The sequence below is a fragment of the Perognathus longimembris genome, chromosome 13 (assembly GCF_023159225.1).
Source record: "Perognathus longimembris pacificus isolate PPM17 chromosome 13, ASM2315922v1, whole genome shotgun sequence".
Classification (NCBI taxonomy): Eukaryota; Metazoa; Chordata; class Mammalia; order Rodentia; family Heteromyidae; genus Perognathus; species Perognathus longimembris.
The window spans coordinates 48,276,822-48,294,752 of record NC_063173.1 but is presented as its reverse complement, the minus strand read 5'-3'; the positions used below and the strand labels follow the sequence as shown (position 1 = coordinate 48,294,752).

Genomic DNA, 17,931 nt, shown 5'->3' with positions numbered 1-17,931 from the left:
ATCTGGCCTAAGGCTTCCCATTTGGCATTTTTCTGATTAATTGGAAGTAGAGTCCTTTTCTGCCCAGGCTGGCTTGAAACGTTGGTCTTCTGGACCTCAGCCTTTTGAGAAGCTAAGAATACAACATAAGCCATTAGCACCTGGCTTAGCATACTTTCTCAAGGTACTGTTTTAGGAGCTATTTCTGTCTATATAGAAATAGAAATAATTCTATCCAGGAAATCTGGTGAAGACTCTGGACCATAACTTGGCAATTATTTTCTATTTAAGAAAAAAAAAACAGAGGTTGGAGGCATGGCTGCCTAGCAATAGTAAGCCCTTGAATTCAATCCCCAATATCAATCAAAAAATAAATAAAAATGGTGTTGGATGCTAGTGGTTCACACCTGTAATCTAGCTAATCAGGATGTTGAGATCTGAGGCTCACAGTTGGAAGATAGCCTCGGCAAGAAAAATCCATGAGACTTATTTCCAATTAATCACTCACAAAAAAAACCACCTTTGGCTCAGGGACAGTATACAGGCCCCAAGTTCAAACCCTAGTACATGTACACACACACACACACACACACACACACACACACACACACACACACACACACACACACACACACACACACACACTAATGGCCACATCACATATAGTAATCATTGAAAGTTTTCTTTTTTTTTTTTTTGGCCAGTCCTGGGCCTTGGACTCAGGGCCTGAGCACTGTCCCTGGCTTCTTCCCGCTCAAGGCTAGCACTCTGCCACTTGAGCCACAGCGCCGCTTCTGGCCGTTTTCTGTATATGTGGTGCTGGGGAATCGAACCTAGGGCCTCGTGTATCCGAGGCAGGCACTCTTGCCACTAGGCTATATCCCCAGCCCCTGAAAGTTTTCTTTTGATGGATTGGTATTTTCTCACTTTTCCTGCCAATGGTTTTTGAAAATTGAAACTCAGGCAGGAGCTAAGCTAATCTGTGTTAAAGAAAATGGGGGAGGGAGATAATATGTATTAATACACAACCAACCCAGTGTGTAAAAAGAGCAGTGTGGGGAAATCTTGCTGGATAGCAGCCACCCAGAAAGCAGACAAAGTAGAGTAGTCATGTTACAGGAGCTCATGAGGGATTTAATTTAGAGAACTTGCTGTTCTCTGGGAAAACAACAAATCCTTTTCAGCTTCTGCTGCTCCTTTCCTGGTGCTGTTGTGAGTCTCTCAACTGTCTCTGAAGGTCATCTCTGTGCCTAGGCTAGAAGCCAAGCCTGAATGAAGCACACTGTGGCAAAGACCTATTGGCTTTGCTGAGTGGTCAGAATGCCTTGGGTGACTCTGAAAACAAAGCCCTGCTTTCACATGATGTCATCTGCTTTATCCCCAACTACCACCACCACAGAGCCCAGACAAAAGCACTTACTTTTCATTCATTTCAAGACACCAAATTTCCAGCTCCATGGAATCTCCCTGTAGATGGGACAAGAGAACATCATTTTAGCTTTTCTTTTTTTTTTATTATAAAGTACTGCTTAGTCATGATAAAGGATTGGAGGGTATAGATGGGCAAACAAGTTAAAAACAAACTGTTTAGCCAGGTATTTTTGTTTGTTTTGGACTGCTGAGATACTGGGATCTGAATTTAGGGCCTCATACTTGTGAGGTAGATATTCTACCACCCCACCCTCAGTAGCTATTCTTCAAAAAACAGTTAGATGTTCTATATATGTCACTCATTTTTTCTTTTCTTTTTGCTTTATTTTGGTCAGGGGGTTCGAGCTCTTGGCCTGGGCACTGTCCCTGAGCTCTTTTACTCAAAGCTAGTGCTATACCACTTTGAGCCACAGTACCACTTCCGATTTATGGTGGTTAATTGTAGATAAGAGTCTCACAGACTTTCCTGCCCAGGCTATCTTTGAACCACCATCTTTAGCTACTCAGCCTCCTGAGTAGCTAGGACTGTAGGCGTGAGTCACTGGTGCCCAGCTTTATTTTTTCTTAATACCTAGGCCCAGGAGCTAGGATGTAGTTCAGTGGCAAAGAGCTTGCCTAGCAAGTGCAACATCCTGGGTTTAATTCCCAGTACCAAAAAAGACCAAAAAAATACAGTTAAAAAGAACCCAAACAAAAATAATACCTAGGGCTGGACAGGAAAGTCCATGAAACTCTCATCTCCAATTAACCACAGAAAAAGCTCTAAGTGGCACTGTGGCTCAAGTAGTAAGTAGACTGGTAGCCTTGACCAAAGGGAAATCAGGGATAGCACCCAGGCCCAGAGTTCAAGCCTCACGACCAGCAAAAATAAATAAATAAATAATAACAACAGCAGCAATAGTAATAATAACAACAATAATATGGGCACCTGCCTAGTAAGTTCAAAACAAGACAGCCACCCAGTGGCTCACACATATAATACTAGATATTTAGGAGGCTGAGATCTGAGGATTGTGGTTCAAAGTCAGGCTCGTGCTAGTCTAATGAATCCAAGAGACTCTTATCTTTAATCAATTAAAAAGCTGGATGTGGAGGTATGACTCAAATGGTAGAGCAACAGCTGTAAGCAAAAAAGCTAAGAGAGACTACAAGGTCCTTAGTTAAAGCCCCAGGAGAGCACAAAAAGAAAAAAAAACACACAAAAAAAGAAGTTTTTCCAGATGATTAAAAATAATGCATCTCTGCAGTGCCACAGATCAAATCCAGTGCTTTGAGTGTGCTAGACAAACATTCTACCATGAAGCTATACCTCCAATACCTCCAAATTATATCACTGTTAATGGTTACACAGTATTCTACACTATGACTAACATTTTTATCCAACCAGTCTCCCTACTGTGGACTATATAGCTTACTTACAACGTTTCTTTTCTCCTTTGTTTTTTTGTTTTGCTCTTGGTGCTAGTACTTGAACTTGAACTCAAAGCCTCTTGCTCTTGGTTCAGCTTTTTTTTGCTCATGGCCGGTTGAGCCATGGCTCCAGTTGAGAAGTTGACATTGTACACACATACACAAAATTTTTATTTAGGCAAATTTCCAGAATCAATGATGCTATTGGATCAGAGAATACAATTATTTTTCCTTTTTCGTTTTTGCAGTTCTAGAGAGAAATCCTTGGGCCTTGTGCATGCTAGGCAAGTGTTCTGCCACTGGGTAGCATCCCGAACTCTAAAAAAACATTTTTTTTTTTGGTGTTGGTCCTGGGGCTTGTTTGTTTGTTTTTTTGGCCAGTCCTGGGCCTTGGACTCAGGGCCTGAGCACTGTCCCTGGCTTCTTCCCGCTCAAGGCTAGCACTCTGCCACTTGAGCCACAGCGCCGCTTCTGACCATTTTCTGTATATGTGGTGCTGGGGAATCGAACCTAGGGCCTCGTGTATCCGAGGCAGGCACTCTTGCCACTAGGCTATATCCCCAGCCCGGTCCTGGGGCTTGAACACAGAGTGTTAAGCTATTTTTTTGCTCAAGGCTAGTGTTCTACCACTTGAGCCAAAGTTCTATTTTCAGCTTTTTGTTTGTTGTTTCCTACTTGGTCTAGCTTTAAACTATGATCGTCTGATCTCAGCCTCCTTAGTAACTTAGGATAACAGGTGTGAACGCCCAGTGTCCCACTTTAGCACTAAAGCTTTTTTTTTTCTTTTAATGTAAAGGTGATATACAGAGCCTAAAAGCTTTTATCTATTTTTCTAAAGTACCTTAAGAAACGTTGACAATTTTAAAGTAATGGAAGGAGCCTTTCTCTTCGATTCTATAAGGGAAATTTTAGGTATCAGCCACAGTGTAAGAAAGCTTCCTCTTTAGCTTAAAAATCGTCTAGTTGTCTGGTAGCTTTAGCTAGACTCTACGTATTATTCCTTACACTTCCTTAGTGAGAGAGAAAGAAAAGCCTAGAGCTAAAGATCACTCAACCTTGTAACACTTCATGTGTGACTGAGAAAGATAATCAGATCCTTTTGGACACCTTGACCTTTTCACTAATTATCCAGGTGTAGGAATGAGCTTGGGTTAGTTAAGAAATTAATCTGACCTAGAAATGTTGTTATAGGTCAAATTTATATTGTGTATTTTTAGTATCTATCCTTATCCATTGTAATTTCTTATTTCTTGAGACAGGGTTCAGTATGTTGCTAAGGTAGGCCTTCAACTCTTGGACTCCAGAATGATTATGTCCAGAGGACTGACTCACTCATTCTCCCATGTAGTTGGGACAACTGAGGCATGCCACCATGCCCAAACTACACTGCCACAAATAAAATATTGTGTTATTTTTAAAATAACAGAAAATTACAAAATTCTCTCCTCACCCCCCCCCCGCAAAAATAAGGGACAAATAAATACTGGAGAGTATCTACAAGCTGATGTAATTTTTCTAATCAGAACTGTTTATAATCAGATTTCCCAGATGCTCATGAGAGGAAAGAGTTCTTCCACAGATCCCTTCTAGACGCTCTATGAATCACTAAGCAAAACAACTCATTGTAGAAGCTTGCAATTCACTAAAGGAATTTTGTTTTATTGGATGCTAGGGTTTCCAAAGAATAAAAACTGAAACTATTCATTCAATAAAATTCTTGAAGGAGTACTACATGCTATTCTAGGCACAAGGCTGGCTCCTGAGGAAAAAGAAGTGGTTATACATCTAAATGCTTCCTAATTTCACAAGGAACTTGAGAAACACACAACAGTATGTAAGAATGCAACAGCTGCTGGTTTTAACAAGGAAAATAGTTAGAGCACAAACAGGAACATGTACTAACTACCAACTATTTTACCCTAAGAGTTTCAGAAATAAGATTAAAGCCAGATGTGGTTGTACACTCTCATAAAACCAGCATTTGGAAGAGAGAGGCAAGACGCGTGGGGGATTGAGGCCAACATGGGATATGGGGCAAGACCTCCTGAAAAAAACAAAACCAAGCCAGATGCTGGTGGCTCATGCCTCTAATCCTAGCTACTGAGGAGGCTAAGATCTGAGAATTGTGGTTCAAAGCCAGACAGGGCAGGAAAGAATGTGAGACTTTTTTTTTTTTTTTTGCCAGTCCTGGGGCTTGGACTCAGGGCCTGAGCACTGTCCCTGACTTCTTTGTGCTCAAGGCTAACACTCTGCCACTTGAGCCAAAGCTCCACTTCTGGCCATTTTCTGTATATGTGGTACTGGGGAATTGAACCCAGGGCTTCATGTATGCGAGGCAAGCACTCTTGCCACTAGGCCAGCCCCGATGTGAGACTCTTATCTCCAATGTACTACCAGAAAATTGGAAGTCAAACTGTGACTCAAAGTGGTAGAGCACTAGCCTTGAGCAAAAAGTTCAAGGGCAGCATCTAGGCCCTGAGTTCAAGTGCTACAACCAAAAAACAAAACAAAACAACAACAACAAACCAAATTGGAAGTGGTCTTGCCATGTGGCTCTTGCCAACATGCCACAGGATGCTGAGATCCGGAGGATCACAGTTTGAGCCTATCCTAGGCAAGAAGTTCACAAGATCCCACCTCAATTAATAAAAAGCTGGGCATAGTGGTTCATGCCTGCTATCATAGCTTTGTCAGAAGTGCAAATAAGAAGATCATGGTTCAAGCCATACTAGGCAAAAGTAAGGCCCTAATTTAAAAAATATAGATACCAAAAAGGGTTGGAGGCATGGGTGAAGTAGTGGAATACCTGTCTAGCAAGTACAAGGCCCTGAGTTCAAACCACAGTACCACCAAAAGCAAAACCAGAAACAAAAACAAGAGCAGTTATCAGGTCTCAGTAGTTTAGAGCATGTGTGAGGCCCTGGGTTTGTTCTTTAATACTGCACAGGATAAACAAAAACAAAAACAGTTCTTCCTGTATTGATTCATTACTCTCAGTCTCTGATTTTACATAGGGTTTCCCTATGTGGAACAGGCTGGCCTCAAAACTTGCTATGTAGCTTGTCCTGGGACTTTCAAATTCCTGCTTCATAGTCCAAAGTGCTGGAATTCCAAGTGTACACTACCACTACTCACCTCATCCAGGATTCACTGGGTATGTAGGTATGTATAAGAAGTTAAAATCAGCAAATGACATGGAAATAAATTCAGCACAAAACAAATGCAAATAAAAGTAAAAACTGTGGGTTGTAAGACACCAGTGGCCCATGCCTGGAACTTTAGCTACTCATGAGGGTGAGATGTAAGAATTGTGGCTTGAAGCCAGCCCAGGAAGGAAACTTCATACAACTCTCATCTACAATTAACTACCAGAAAGCAAGAAGTGAACCTGTGGCTCAAGTGGTAGAGCTTCAGCCTTGAGTAAAAGAAAATAAGGGAAAGTGCCATGTGAGTTCAAGCCCCATTACCTGAACAAAAAACACAACAAAAACTGGTGTCATGTCACTAGTGAGTATAAGGTTAAGTCATTTGGTTAAAGTGATTCAGCAGGGATTTGACCTCACCTCAGCACAGCTCTAAAGTCCATTTGCTTTATATTATATCATACAAGCTTACAATCTATTAGTGGAAATAGATTACTAAGCATGCAACTAGCCAAATACATTGGTTCATATCTTGTAATCCTAGCGACCTGGGAGTCAGAAAAACCAAGGCTTTTGAGGATAATCCAGGCAAAAAGTTTGAGAGATCCCATTTGAACTAATTAAAAAGAAAAGACTGTGGCATGAGCTTGCCATCCTAACTAGAGGGGAGGTGCAATGTGAGAAGATATTGGTTCAGGCCATCCCAGATCATAATCTAATACCTATTAGAAATCTAAAGCACAAAGGGCTGGGGGTGTGCCTCATGGGGTAGAGTACCTGCCTAGGAAGTGTAAGGCTCTGATTTTAAGCCCAATAACATAAAAAATAAACAAATACAGAGATAAATAGCTTTTAAGTAAAGCAAGCAAGCAAGCAAACAGTAACATCGGCCTCAATCCTAATGTGGATTTATGTGAATAATCTTTTTTTGGTTTTGGTGCCACTACTGAGGCTTGACTTTAGAGCCTGATGCTCTTGGCTTGGCTTTTTCTTTTCTTCCTTTTTTCTCCTCCCCAATCCTAGGGCTTGAACTCAGGACCTGGGAACTGTCCCTGGGCATCTTTTTACTCAAGGTTAGCACTCTACTACTTGAACCACAGTGCCACTTCTGTTTATGTGATGCTGAGGAATCGAACCCAGGGCTTCATGTATGCTAAACAAGTACTCTAACACTAAGCTACATTCCTAGCACATTGGCTTGGCTTTTTCTTTTTTTCTTTTTTGCCAGTCCTGGGCCTTGGACTCAGGGCCTGAGCACTGTCCCTGGCTTCTCTTTGCTCAAGGCTAGCACTCTGCCACTTGAGCCACAGCGCCACTTCTGGCTGTTTTCTTTCTATATATGTGGTCCTGGGGAATGGAACCAGGGCTTCATGTGTATGAGTCAAGCACTCTTGCCACTAGGCCATGTTCCCAGCCCCAGGCTTGGCTTTTTCAATCATTGTGTTCTACCACTTAACTCATGTCTCCATTTGTGATTTCTTGCTGGCTAATTGGAGATAAAGGGTTTCAAGGATTTTCCCAGGCTGGCTTCAAACTGCAATCCTCAATTCTCAGTTTCCTGAGAGACTAGGAGTATAGATGTAATACACTGGAACCTAGGAACATTTCTTTAAAAAAAAAAAAAAAGTTGCTTAGTGGTAGAATGCTTGCCTGGGATGCATGCCGCCCTGGGTTCCATTCCTCAGTACCACATACACAGAAAAGGCCAGAAGTGGCACTGTGGCTCAAGAGGTAAAATACTAGCCTTGAGGAAAAGAAACTAAGGGACAGTGCCTAGGCTCTGAGTTCAAGCCCCAGTACTGGTAAAACTGGTAAAAACAAAACAAAACAAAAAAAAAAAAACCCTCATAACACAGCAAGTTTTCAAGAAACAACTATAAACCAAATACCATAGGAAGTCTAAACAGTAGCAGTTACCTATCTCTCTAAAGAGGGAGATTTTCAAGGATGCCTAAATAAGCAGAAATATGGTATAGGAAGCAGGAGGTAAGGAGCCTATTATACATTGCCAGAGCTGAGTGCTTGCTTTGCATACTTGAGGCCCTGGGGTCACTCTCCAGCACACCATCACAAACAACCTGCCCTTGATCCTTTCAGAAAATGATGAGCAGGCCTGAGCAGAAGGACCAGGGGAAAGACTGAGAAAAGAGTTGGAACCAAAGAGTGAAGAGTTCTGAGTGACAAGTGTGGACATAGTTCTGGCCATAACCCTACCTCAGAAGTCTTGAGTGAGATCTCCACACACATAGAGCGCCCAACCGCAGGCAGCTGCCCTGCCAATGCCTTCTTTGCTTCATGTGTCACCTCTGGGATGTCCTTGATTGCTAAGTTAAACTAGAAAAACAAAAAAAAGAGAAGATTTTTGTGTGAAACTCTCTAGAGAAAGATGTGAATATATGGTCATGTATGTGGAGTAAAACATCAAACTGCTTTCCCTGAAGATAGGAAATACTTCTCCCTCCCTATAAGATAGCTTAACCCAAACCCCAAGTCTCAGGTTGAAAGATTACCTATTACAAAGAGTACATAATAATATATTATTTTTGCTTTCTAGAGACAAAGCTATGCATCTATCATAGCAGAAGAGTTAAGTACCAAATAAATTCAGGGCTAATTTCAATAAGAAATATATCCAAGCGAAATAAAATTTGCTATTTTAATGTCATAATTTAGAAATACTTAAGTAGTATGCCTTATTGTCACACTTGAGAACTTTACATTCATTTCTTGTCATAAATACTACAGTGAGGGGCTGGGAATATGGCCTAGTGGCAAGAGAGCTCGCCTCGTATACATGAAGCCCTGGGTTCGATTCTCCAGCACCACATATCTAGAAAACGGCCAGAAGTGGCGCTGTGGCTCAAGTGGCAGAGTGCTAGCCTTGAGCAAAAAGGAAGCCAGGGACAGTGCTCAGGCCCTGAGTCCAAGCCCCAGGACTGGCCAATAAATAAATAAATAAATACATACATACATACATACATACATACATACATACATACATACATACTACAGTGTATACACCCATCAGCAAAGAAGAATTAATTTACCCAATCTGAACCCGTTGGGGAAGATGACGAACGAGTGCAAATCTTTTCACCAAGTCGAGCCTGGACAATCACTTGGACAGTCTGAAAACAGAAGCAAATAGATGAAAATGTCAGGCTGGAGATGTAGCACATGACTGTGGCTTACATAGGAAAGAGCAGAATTTTAAATAGAGCAGACTAAAAAAAAAAAAAAATACCAAACACGCACACAAAAATAGTATCAGAAATGTTCCCAAATGCAGGGTCAACCAGTAACAGGAAGTTGAGTTTAAGCCTGGAACCTACTATAGTCCCACATGGCAGAAAGAAAAACTGCATGTGATCTCTAAGATGTTCATAAGAAAATAAGTCCAACTGTGGGTTTAAATATTCACAGTCACAAGCTCATGTTATCATAGTAGATCTAAAACAAGAATTCTGTAATTATTCATATAGCTTAGCCCATATGGCAAAAGTCTTCCCACATAATTTTGCAACCAAAATGGACACAGCATGGACAGTTCTGGTATGGCAATTGCTGAGAGGAAAAGTGATGCAGGTAGAGAAATGAACTGTAGATTGTGAAAAACAACTTTCAAAATTCAGTTTTAATTCTCTGTTTATGAGGAAGGCAACAATAAGTGAAAGTTGGACATTTTAGTGCTGGCTGAAACTCAAGGAAGAGTGTCCAAAATGCTGCCCATTCCAATTTAAGTCTTTTGTTCTCATCCGAGAGGAACACGTTGTGCCAGTAACATGGTATAACAGTTTGACATTTCCACTGACAAGTAATGGCAGAAAACTAGAAGCTACTTTTTAGTCACACCCCCAATGCCACCCTCATATTTGACAGTTTAGTTTACCAGACAGAAATCTCCTGAAACAGGCAAACTGCAAGCTGTTATGCTACATTTCCAAAGAGGGTTCTCTAAAGAGAGAAGCATAGGAGTCAGTTCTTACAGGTCTTGGCTCAAGAGAGTGGATGTATTACCTTGAGGGCAAAAAATTTAATAAACTTGTCCAGGTCCTTCCTGTCCTGGGAATTGAGATCAGTTTCCATTGCCTATAGGAATCTACAAGAGAAAAAAAAAAAGGAGTGATGGAAAAGGTGATTAATACCTTTAAAAAGGAACTGTTATGTCAAAGCATATAGGGATGATAGTCTACTAGCTAAAGACACCAAAGTAGAAAGTACATTTTTTTTTTTTTTGGTTGGCTGTGGGGCTTGTACTCTGGGCCTACGTGTTGCCCCTGAGCTCTTCAGCCCAAGGCTAGTGTTCTACCACTTGAGCCACAGGGCCACTTCCAGTTTTCTGGAATTGAAGAGTCTCACAGACTTTCCTGCTCTGGCTGACTTTGAACTGAGATACTCAGATCTCAGCTTCCTGAGGATTACAGGCATTTAGCCACCAGCACTCAGCTAGTACTTTTTTTTTTTTTTTTTTTTTTTACAATCCTGGGGCTTGAACTCAGGGTCTGAGCTTCTTTATGCTCAAGGGGGTAGCACTCTACCACTAGAGCCACAGTGCCACTTACAGCTTTTTTTGTGTATGTGGTGCTAAGGAATCAAACTTAGGGGTTCATGCTTGCTAGGCAAGCATTCTACCCTTAAGCCATATTCCCAGCCCTAGTATTTTTTTTTTTCAAAGTAGAAAATACTAAGACACGGGCTGGGAATGTGACTTAGAGGTAGAGAGCTTGCCTAGCATGTGTGAAGCCCTGGGTTCGATCCCTCAGTACCACATACACAAAAAAGGCTGGAAGTGGTGCTGTGGTTCAAGTGGTAGAGTGTTAGCCTTGAGCAGAAGAAGCTCAGAGCCCTGAGCCTAGACACTGGCAAAAAAATAAATATTAAGACACAATCTCATGGAGAAAATAAACTGCCCAGAAAGAGCTGTAGGAACTAGTATCAGATGATACTTATGAACCTGATTCTGAAACTTTAATCTTTAAATATGTAATTTGCCTATCAAAATGTTTTATTACTCTAGTTTATTAAAACTAAAATTGTTTTAAGGGGCTGGGAATATGGCCTAGTGGCAAGAGTACTTGCCTCATATACATGAAGCCCTGGGTTCGATTCCTCAGCACCACATATACAGAAAATGGCCAGAAGTGGCGCTGTGGCTCAAGTGGCAGAGTGCTAGCCTTGAGCAAAAAAGAAGCCAGGGACAGTGCTCAGGCCCTGAGTTGACGGCCCAGGACTGGCCAAAAACAAAACAAAACAACAACAACAAAAAAAAAAACAAAAAATTGTTTTAAATAAGATAAAAACTTTGTTAAAGCAACATAAAAGAAGTTAATTTATACTAATTCAAAAGGCAAAAAAAAAAAAAAGCCACTTTGAAGGGTTTGAGGCCCCTTCTGAGAAACTGTTGACTACAAATACCCTTTCTCAGAAAAATGTACACACATGAAAATGCTTACATGTATTTCCAGGAGCTTCATGGAAATTGAGAAGCATTTATTACTTATCTCTCAGAGCAAAATGGGCTGATGATGAGGAATAAAGCATTTAAGGACATAAGAGCATGAAGAGAGAGGTTTAAGTAACAGAGAGCTAAAGGGGCATAGAAATACCAAGTACTCCACTTTTCCAGAGGACTGCATGTGGACAGGGTTAGGGCCAGATCAGAGTTATGAATGCAAAGCTAGAGCCCGATCTATACCAAGTGTGCCAGAAACCCAGCCTACTCAAGGATTTGGAGGAGGAAAGATAGCTCTGCTGGTATAATGTGCAATAGTTTTGCAGTAAGACAGGCAGGGAAACAAGCTAGGTCCTTGGCAGTAACTCGGGCTTCTAAGTCTAGGCTAAAACTAACAGCAGACATGAATAGGAAACAGTACGGAGACATTTTGAAAAAAGATATAGGGGTGCTAGTGTTTTAAATCTGGATAACTGAGAAGTCTAGTACAGTTTCATTTAACTACAAAAAAGTATATTTCTGTATATATTTGTAATATGTATCTATCTCTCTATATTCATATTTTCCCCCAGATGAGGTTTGTTAATCTTTTTTGTACTTCCTTTGCCAGTGTTGAAGTTTGAACTCAGGGCCTTGTGCTTGCTTGGCTTGTTTGCTTGGCTGGAGCTCTATTCCTTGAGCTATGCCTCCAGGCCTGGCTTTTGTGTGTTTTTATTTTTGTTTTTTGGATGCTGGTCCTGGTGCTTGAACTCAGGATCTGGGCACTGTGGTCAAGACTAATAACATTCTACCACTTGAGCAACAGCTCTACTTCTGGCTTTTGGGGTGTTTAACGTGGTAAGAGTATCATGGACTGCCCAGGCTGGCTTCAAACTGCAATCCTCAGATCTCAACATTCTGAGTATCTATGGCCAACAGTGCTAAGCTCCAGCTATTTGCTTTAAATGAGACTGACAAGGGCTGAACCACAAATATAAGAATTCGGTCCAAAATCCAATATATCCAGTACATCAAGTTAACTTAGTACCTCCCATAACTAGAAAAAGAAGCCAACCTACTTCCCATAGAAACCAGTCTCTAGTAACCAATGCAGGCAGCATAAAAGAACTACTGCAACAATTGGCCCAATCAGATAGAATTCAGTTAGTACCCTAATTCTTGTCCCACTTCCAACCAGATTATGCCAGGTTAGAATTCAGTTAGTACCCTAATTCTTGTCCCACTTCCAACCAGATTATGCCAGGTGTGGTTAAGTTACCTTGTGTACAGATTTCTCAGACCAACATCTCCAATCTGGAGATATCTGAAGCCTTCCTCTTTTTCCAAAATAAATTTTTCTTGTCCTTCTGTCTGTCTCTGAGTCTCTGGCCAAATTCAAGTGATGACAGCTGATCTGATTATTTTGCTTTGAACAGCCTTTGCTTATTCTTATTTGGGTAGTCATTATTTCTAGATTAACAATAACTATCAGCTGGGCATTGGTGGCTTTACACCTATAATCCGAGCTACTCAGGAGGCTGAGATCTTAGCACCACAGTTCAAAGCTAGCTGTGGTAAGAAAAGCTGTGAGACTCTTATCTCCAACTAACCACCAAAAAGCAAGAAATGAAGGTGTGTCTCAAGTGACAGAGTGCCAGCGTTGGGCAAAAAAAAACTAAGAGCTGGCAAGGGAGAGCTCAATACTCTGAGTTCAAGCCATAATACCTTCCTCCCAATACAAACACACACGTGTGCGCACACACGTTCACACACACACACACACACTCCTAAAAAACTGTTAGAACTAATGAAATACCAGGATACAAAATTAACATACATACAAAAATCAGTTGCTTGGCTGGATATGTGGCTTAGTGGTAGAGTGCTTGCCTAGCGAGCACGAAGTCCTGGGTTTGATTCCTCCGGTACCACATACACAGAAAAAGCAGAAAGTGGCGCTGTGGCTCAAGTGGTAGAGTGCTAGTAGCCTTGAGTAAAAGAATCTCAGGGACTGGACTGGGAATATGGCCTAGCATGTGATACAATGTTACTTCTGGAAGGCATAAGATCCTGGAGTTTCAATTGCTAAGCCCCCTGATGGCTTTAAAGAGAACCCAAGCAAGACCAACAGAACTTCCCATTGAACCAAGACTATCCAAAACAGCATGAATGATAATAAATTAATTTCAATCACTAAGTTTCGGTATACTGTCTGATATGCATCAATATCATATACCAATGAAACAGCTCACCTTTTACAACTTTCAATCTGATGACAACAGCAACATTAGAAGTAATTCCACAAGGGGCTGGGAATATGGCCAAGTGGTAAAGTGCTTGCCTCGTATACATGAAGCCCTGGGTTCGATTCCCCAGCACCACATATATAGAAAAGGCCAGAAGTGGCACTGTGGCTCAAGTGGCACAGTGCTAGCTTTGAGCACTTGAAGCCAGGGACAGTGCTCAGGCCCAGAGTTCAAGCCCCAGGACTGGCAAAAAAATGACAACCAAAAAACATTTCAGGGACAGTGCTCAGGCCCTGAGTTCAAGCCCCAGGACTGATAAAAAAAAATCAGTTCCTGAAATAAAATTCATGAGATTCCATCTTACTTAATGGTTGGGCATGGTGTGGTGTTACATGCTATTTCAGCTACTGAGGAAGCACATGGCTGATCATGGTGACTTGTTCCTTTCATCTCTATTGGCACAGAGACGTAAAAGCAGGACTGCCACCCAGACTGGCCTGAGCATAAAGCAAGACCCTCCCTGGAATAAAACCAATGCAAAAGGGGATGGAGGCATGGCTCAAGTAGTAGGAGGTGTGCCTAATAAGGCCTAGAGTTCAATCCCCAGTACCACCAAGAAAATACAAAAATATTATCATTTTATGCACTCACAGTAAACTATCTGAAAAAGAAAACAAACTAGCTGCTGGTGGCTCATGACTGTAATCCTACTGCAAGCTACTCAGGAGGTTGAGTGAGATCTGAGGATTGCAGTTCGAAGCCAGTCTGAGCAGAAAATTCCCTGAGGCTCTCATCTCCAATTAACCACCAAAAGGTGGAAGTGGAGATATGGTTCAAATAGTGTTTATCCCTCAGTGAAAAACCTAAGAGACAGTGCTAAGGCAGTGTGTTAAAAGTCCCAGTGCCAGCATGCACATGCATGTGTACACGTGCACACACACATATACACACACATACACAAAGAAATCAAGAAAACATTTATTACAGGTACACAAAAAGATCACATAGGAATAAAGCAAGGAGGTAAATTCTTTCAATACTAAAACCATAAAACAATTATGAAAGGAATTAGGGCACAATAAATAGATACGCTGTTTTCACAGAGGAATTAATATTGTTAAAATGTTCCTACTACCTAAAGTACAGATTTAGCACAATTCCTATCAAATGTCAATGACATTCATCACAAAAGTATAAGGAATAAACATCCTCGAATTTGTATGAAATCACAAAATACTCCTGAAAAGCCAAAAAGAACAAACATGGAGATATCACAATATCTGACTTTAAAATACACACAGATGCCGGGCACTGGTGACTTGCATCTATAATCCTAGCTACTCAAGAGGCTGAGATCTGAGGACTGTTCAAAGCCATCCAGGTGAGAAAAGTCTGTGAGACTCTTACCTCCAATTAACCATAAAAAGCCAGAAGTAGAGCTGTGGTTCTAAGTGCTAGAGTGCTGGCCTTGAGAAGAAAAGGTCAGGGACAGCGCCAAGGCCTGGAGTTCAAATCCCAGGACTGGCACAAAACTTGAAAATAAAATACACAAAGCTACAGTACCAAATGCAGCATCAAACTGATTTTAAGGTTTTGCATTTATGCTTGGGTCAGCCTACAACACAGTCCTCCTATTTGTTACCTTCATACACGCGCCATTATACCCATTTTGTGTGTGTGTGTGTGTGTGTGTGTGTGTGTGTGTGTGTGTGTGTGCTGGTACTAGGGCTTGAACTCAGGGCCACAAGCTTTCATCTGGCTAATGTTTAGCCAGCTTTTTATTGGTTTAGCAATGTCTCACCTAGGCTGACCTTGATCTTTGATCCTCCTTATCTGTTTCCCAAATAGGATTACAGGCATGAGGCACTGTGCCCAGTTTATAGCAACTGATTTTTTTTTTTTTTTGGCCAGTCCTGGGCCTTGGACTCAGGGCCTGAGCACTGTCCCTGGCTTCTTCCCGCTCAAGGCTAGCACTCTGCCACTTGAGCCACAGCGCCGCTTCTGGCCGTTTTTCTGTATATGTGGTGCTGGGGAATCGAACCTAGGGCCTCGTGTATCCGAGGCAGGCACTCTTGCCACTAGGCCATATCCCCAGCCCGCAACTGATTTTTTGACAAAGATTGCAAAAATACACAATGGGTAAGGGCAATCTCTTCAACAATAATTTTGGGAAAACTAGATATCCATTGCAAATGAATTAACTAAGAAGCTTGTATCTCATATTAAAAAAATCAATTCAAAGGGGATTAAAGACAAATGTTTAAGATATGAAACTACTACAAGAAAACATAGAAAAACTCCATGACATTGTTCTGAGCAATCATATTTTTGGCTATAGCATTAAAAAGATGGGGCTACTTTTCCCTTGTAGCTCTTCAGGAAGATGAGATCCAAAAATCACAGGCAGAAAACTCCATGAGACTTTTATTTCAAATTAACCAGCAAAAAGCTGGAAATAGATGTGTGGCTCAAGTGGTAAAGCTCAACTCTTTTTTTTTTGGCCAGTCCTGGGCCTTGGACTCAGGGCCTGAGCACTGTCCCTGGCTTCTTCCCGCTCAAGGCTAGCACTCTGCCACCTGAGCCACAGCGCCCCTTCTGGCCGTTTTCCACATATGCAGTGCTGGGGAATCGAACCGAGAGCTTCATGTGTAGGAGGCAAGCACTCTTGCCACTAGGCCATATTCCCAGCCCCAGAGCTCAACTCTTGAGTGAAAAAAGCAAAGAGAGAGCATGAGGCCCTGAGTTCCTGTACCAGTTCTAGAAGGGAAAAAATGCAGCCACATTTTTTGGTTAGGGAGAGGCTTGAATTCAGAGCCTAGGTACTGTCCCTGAGCTTTTCTGTTCAAGGGTAGTACTCTACCACTTTGAGCCACAGTGCCACTTCCCGTTTTCTGGTGGTTCATTGGAGATAGAGTCTCCTGGACTTTCTGGGCTGGCTTGGAACCATGATCCTCAGATCTTAGCCTTCTGAGTAGCTAGAATTACAGGCACAAGCAACCAGCGTCTGGCCCAAATTTTGCTTTTTGATGTTTGTTCTGCTCTTTTGAGCTACTTTCTGTCTATAAAAACAGATTACTGCTCAGCTTGTCAAAACACTCAAGGGAGGCTGAGAGACAGAGTAAGAGTAGATTTTAGTCAAGCCCAAGCAGAAAAGTCCAAGACTCTGCCTCCAATTAATCTGCAAAAAGCAGGTCTACAGGTATGGATCAAGTGATAGAATGCCAGTCATGAGCAAGAAAGCTGAGCCAGAGTTTGAGGTTCTGAGTACAAACAGTCCTCCCACCAAATTATTGTGATGTGTTTCCTTTCTTTTGTGCTGATACTGGGGCTTGAATCCAGGGCCGGGGCTCTGTCTCTGACCTTTTTGCTCAATGCTAGTATTTTATCACTTAAGCCATAGTTCCACTTCAGGCTTTTTTTTTTTTTTGGTAGTTTAGTGGAAGTAAGAGTCTCACATGTTTTCCTGCCCGGGCTGGCTTTGAATACTTATCCTCTGACTTCAGCCAACTTATTAGCTAGGATTACAGACATGATGTCTTCTAACACAATTAAACACTTTAAGGTTTTGAAACAACATAGAAATGAATCTTTTTTTTTTTTTTGCGCCAGTCCTGGGCCTTGGACTCAGGGCCTGAGCACTGTCCCTGGCTTCTTCCCGCTCAAGGCTAGCACTCTGCCACTTGAGCCACAGCACCGCTTCTGGCCGTTTTCCATATATGTGGTGCTGGGGAATCGAACCTAGGGCCTCGTGTATCTGAGGCAGGCACTCTTGCCACTAGGCCATATCCCCAGCCCAGAAATGAATCTTAAGATTGAAAAAAAAGACTGTTTTGAATGGTTACACGAATCTGACTTATTCACTCAAGAAGAGAATCTTTCTGGTACTGGGGTTTGAAACTCATTGATTTGAGCTTGCTAGACAGATGCTTTACTACACCCATAGCTCATTTTTGCACCACTTATTTATTTATTTATTTATTTTGGCCAGTCCTGGGCCTTGGACTCAGGGCCTGAGCACTGTCCCTGGCTTCTTCCCGCTCAAGGCTAGCACTCTGCCACTTGAGCCACAGCGCCGCTTCTGGCCGTTTTCTGCATATGTGGTGCTGGGGAATCGAACCTAGGGCCTCGTGTATCCGAGGCAGGCACTCTTGCCACTAGGCTATATCCCCAGCCCCTGCACCACTTATTTTTAAGGTAATGTCTTGCTTTATGTCTGAGCTGACCTGGATTATAACTCTCCTATTTGTAGTTCCCCAGATGGCTTCACAGGCACATATTACTGAGCCCAGCC

At 41.9% G+C, this 17,931-nt stretch overlaps 1 protein-coding gene across 7 annotated transcripts in view; it reads right to left on the bottom strand.

Annotated features, from left to right (window-relative positions):
- The window catches only part of Atg13 (autophagy related 13), a 45,712-nt gene that overhangs the window by 17,863 nt on the left and 9,918 nt on the right, over positions 1 to 17,931 (bottom strand). For all 7 annotated transcript variants that reach the window (XM_048359848.1, XM_048359850.1, XM_048359847.1 and 4 more), the window contains 4 exons: positions 9,981 to 10,062; positions 9,011 to 9,091; positions 8,178 to 8,297; positions 1,400 to 1,446 (listed from right to left, as the gene is read on the bottom strand). In XM_048359848.1, the coding sequence (XP_048215805.1) occupies positions 1,400 to 1,446; positions 8,178 to 8,297; positions 9,011 to 9,091; positions 9,981 to 10,049 (317 nt within the window). In that variant the 5' untranslated portion in view covers positions 10,050 to 10,062. The remainder of the gene's footprint in view (positions 1 to 1,399; positions 1,447 to 8,177; positions 8,298 to 9,010; positions 9,092 to 9,980; positions 10,063 to 17,931) is intronic.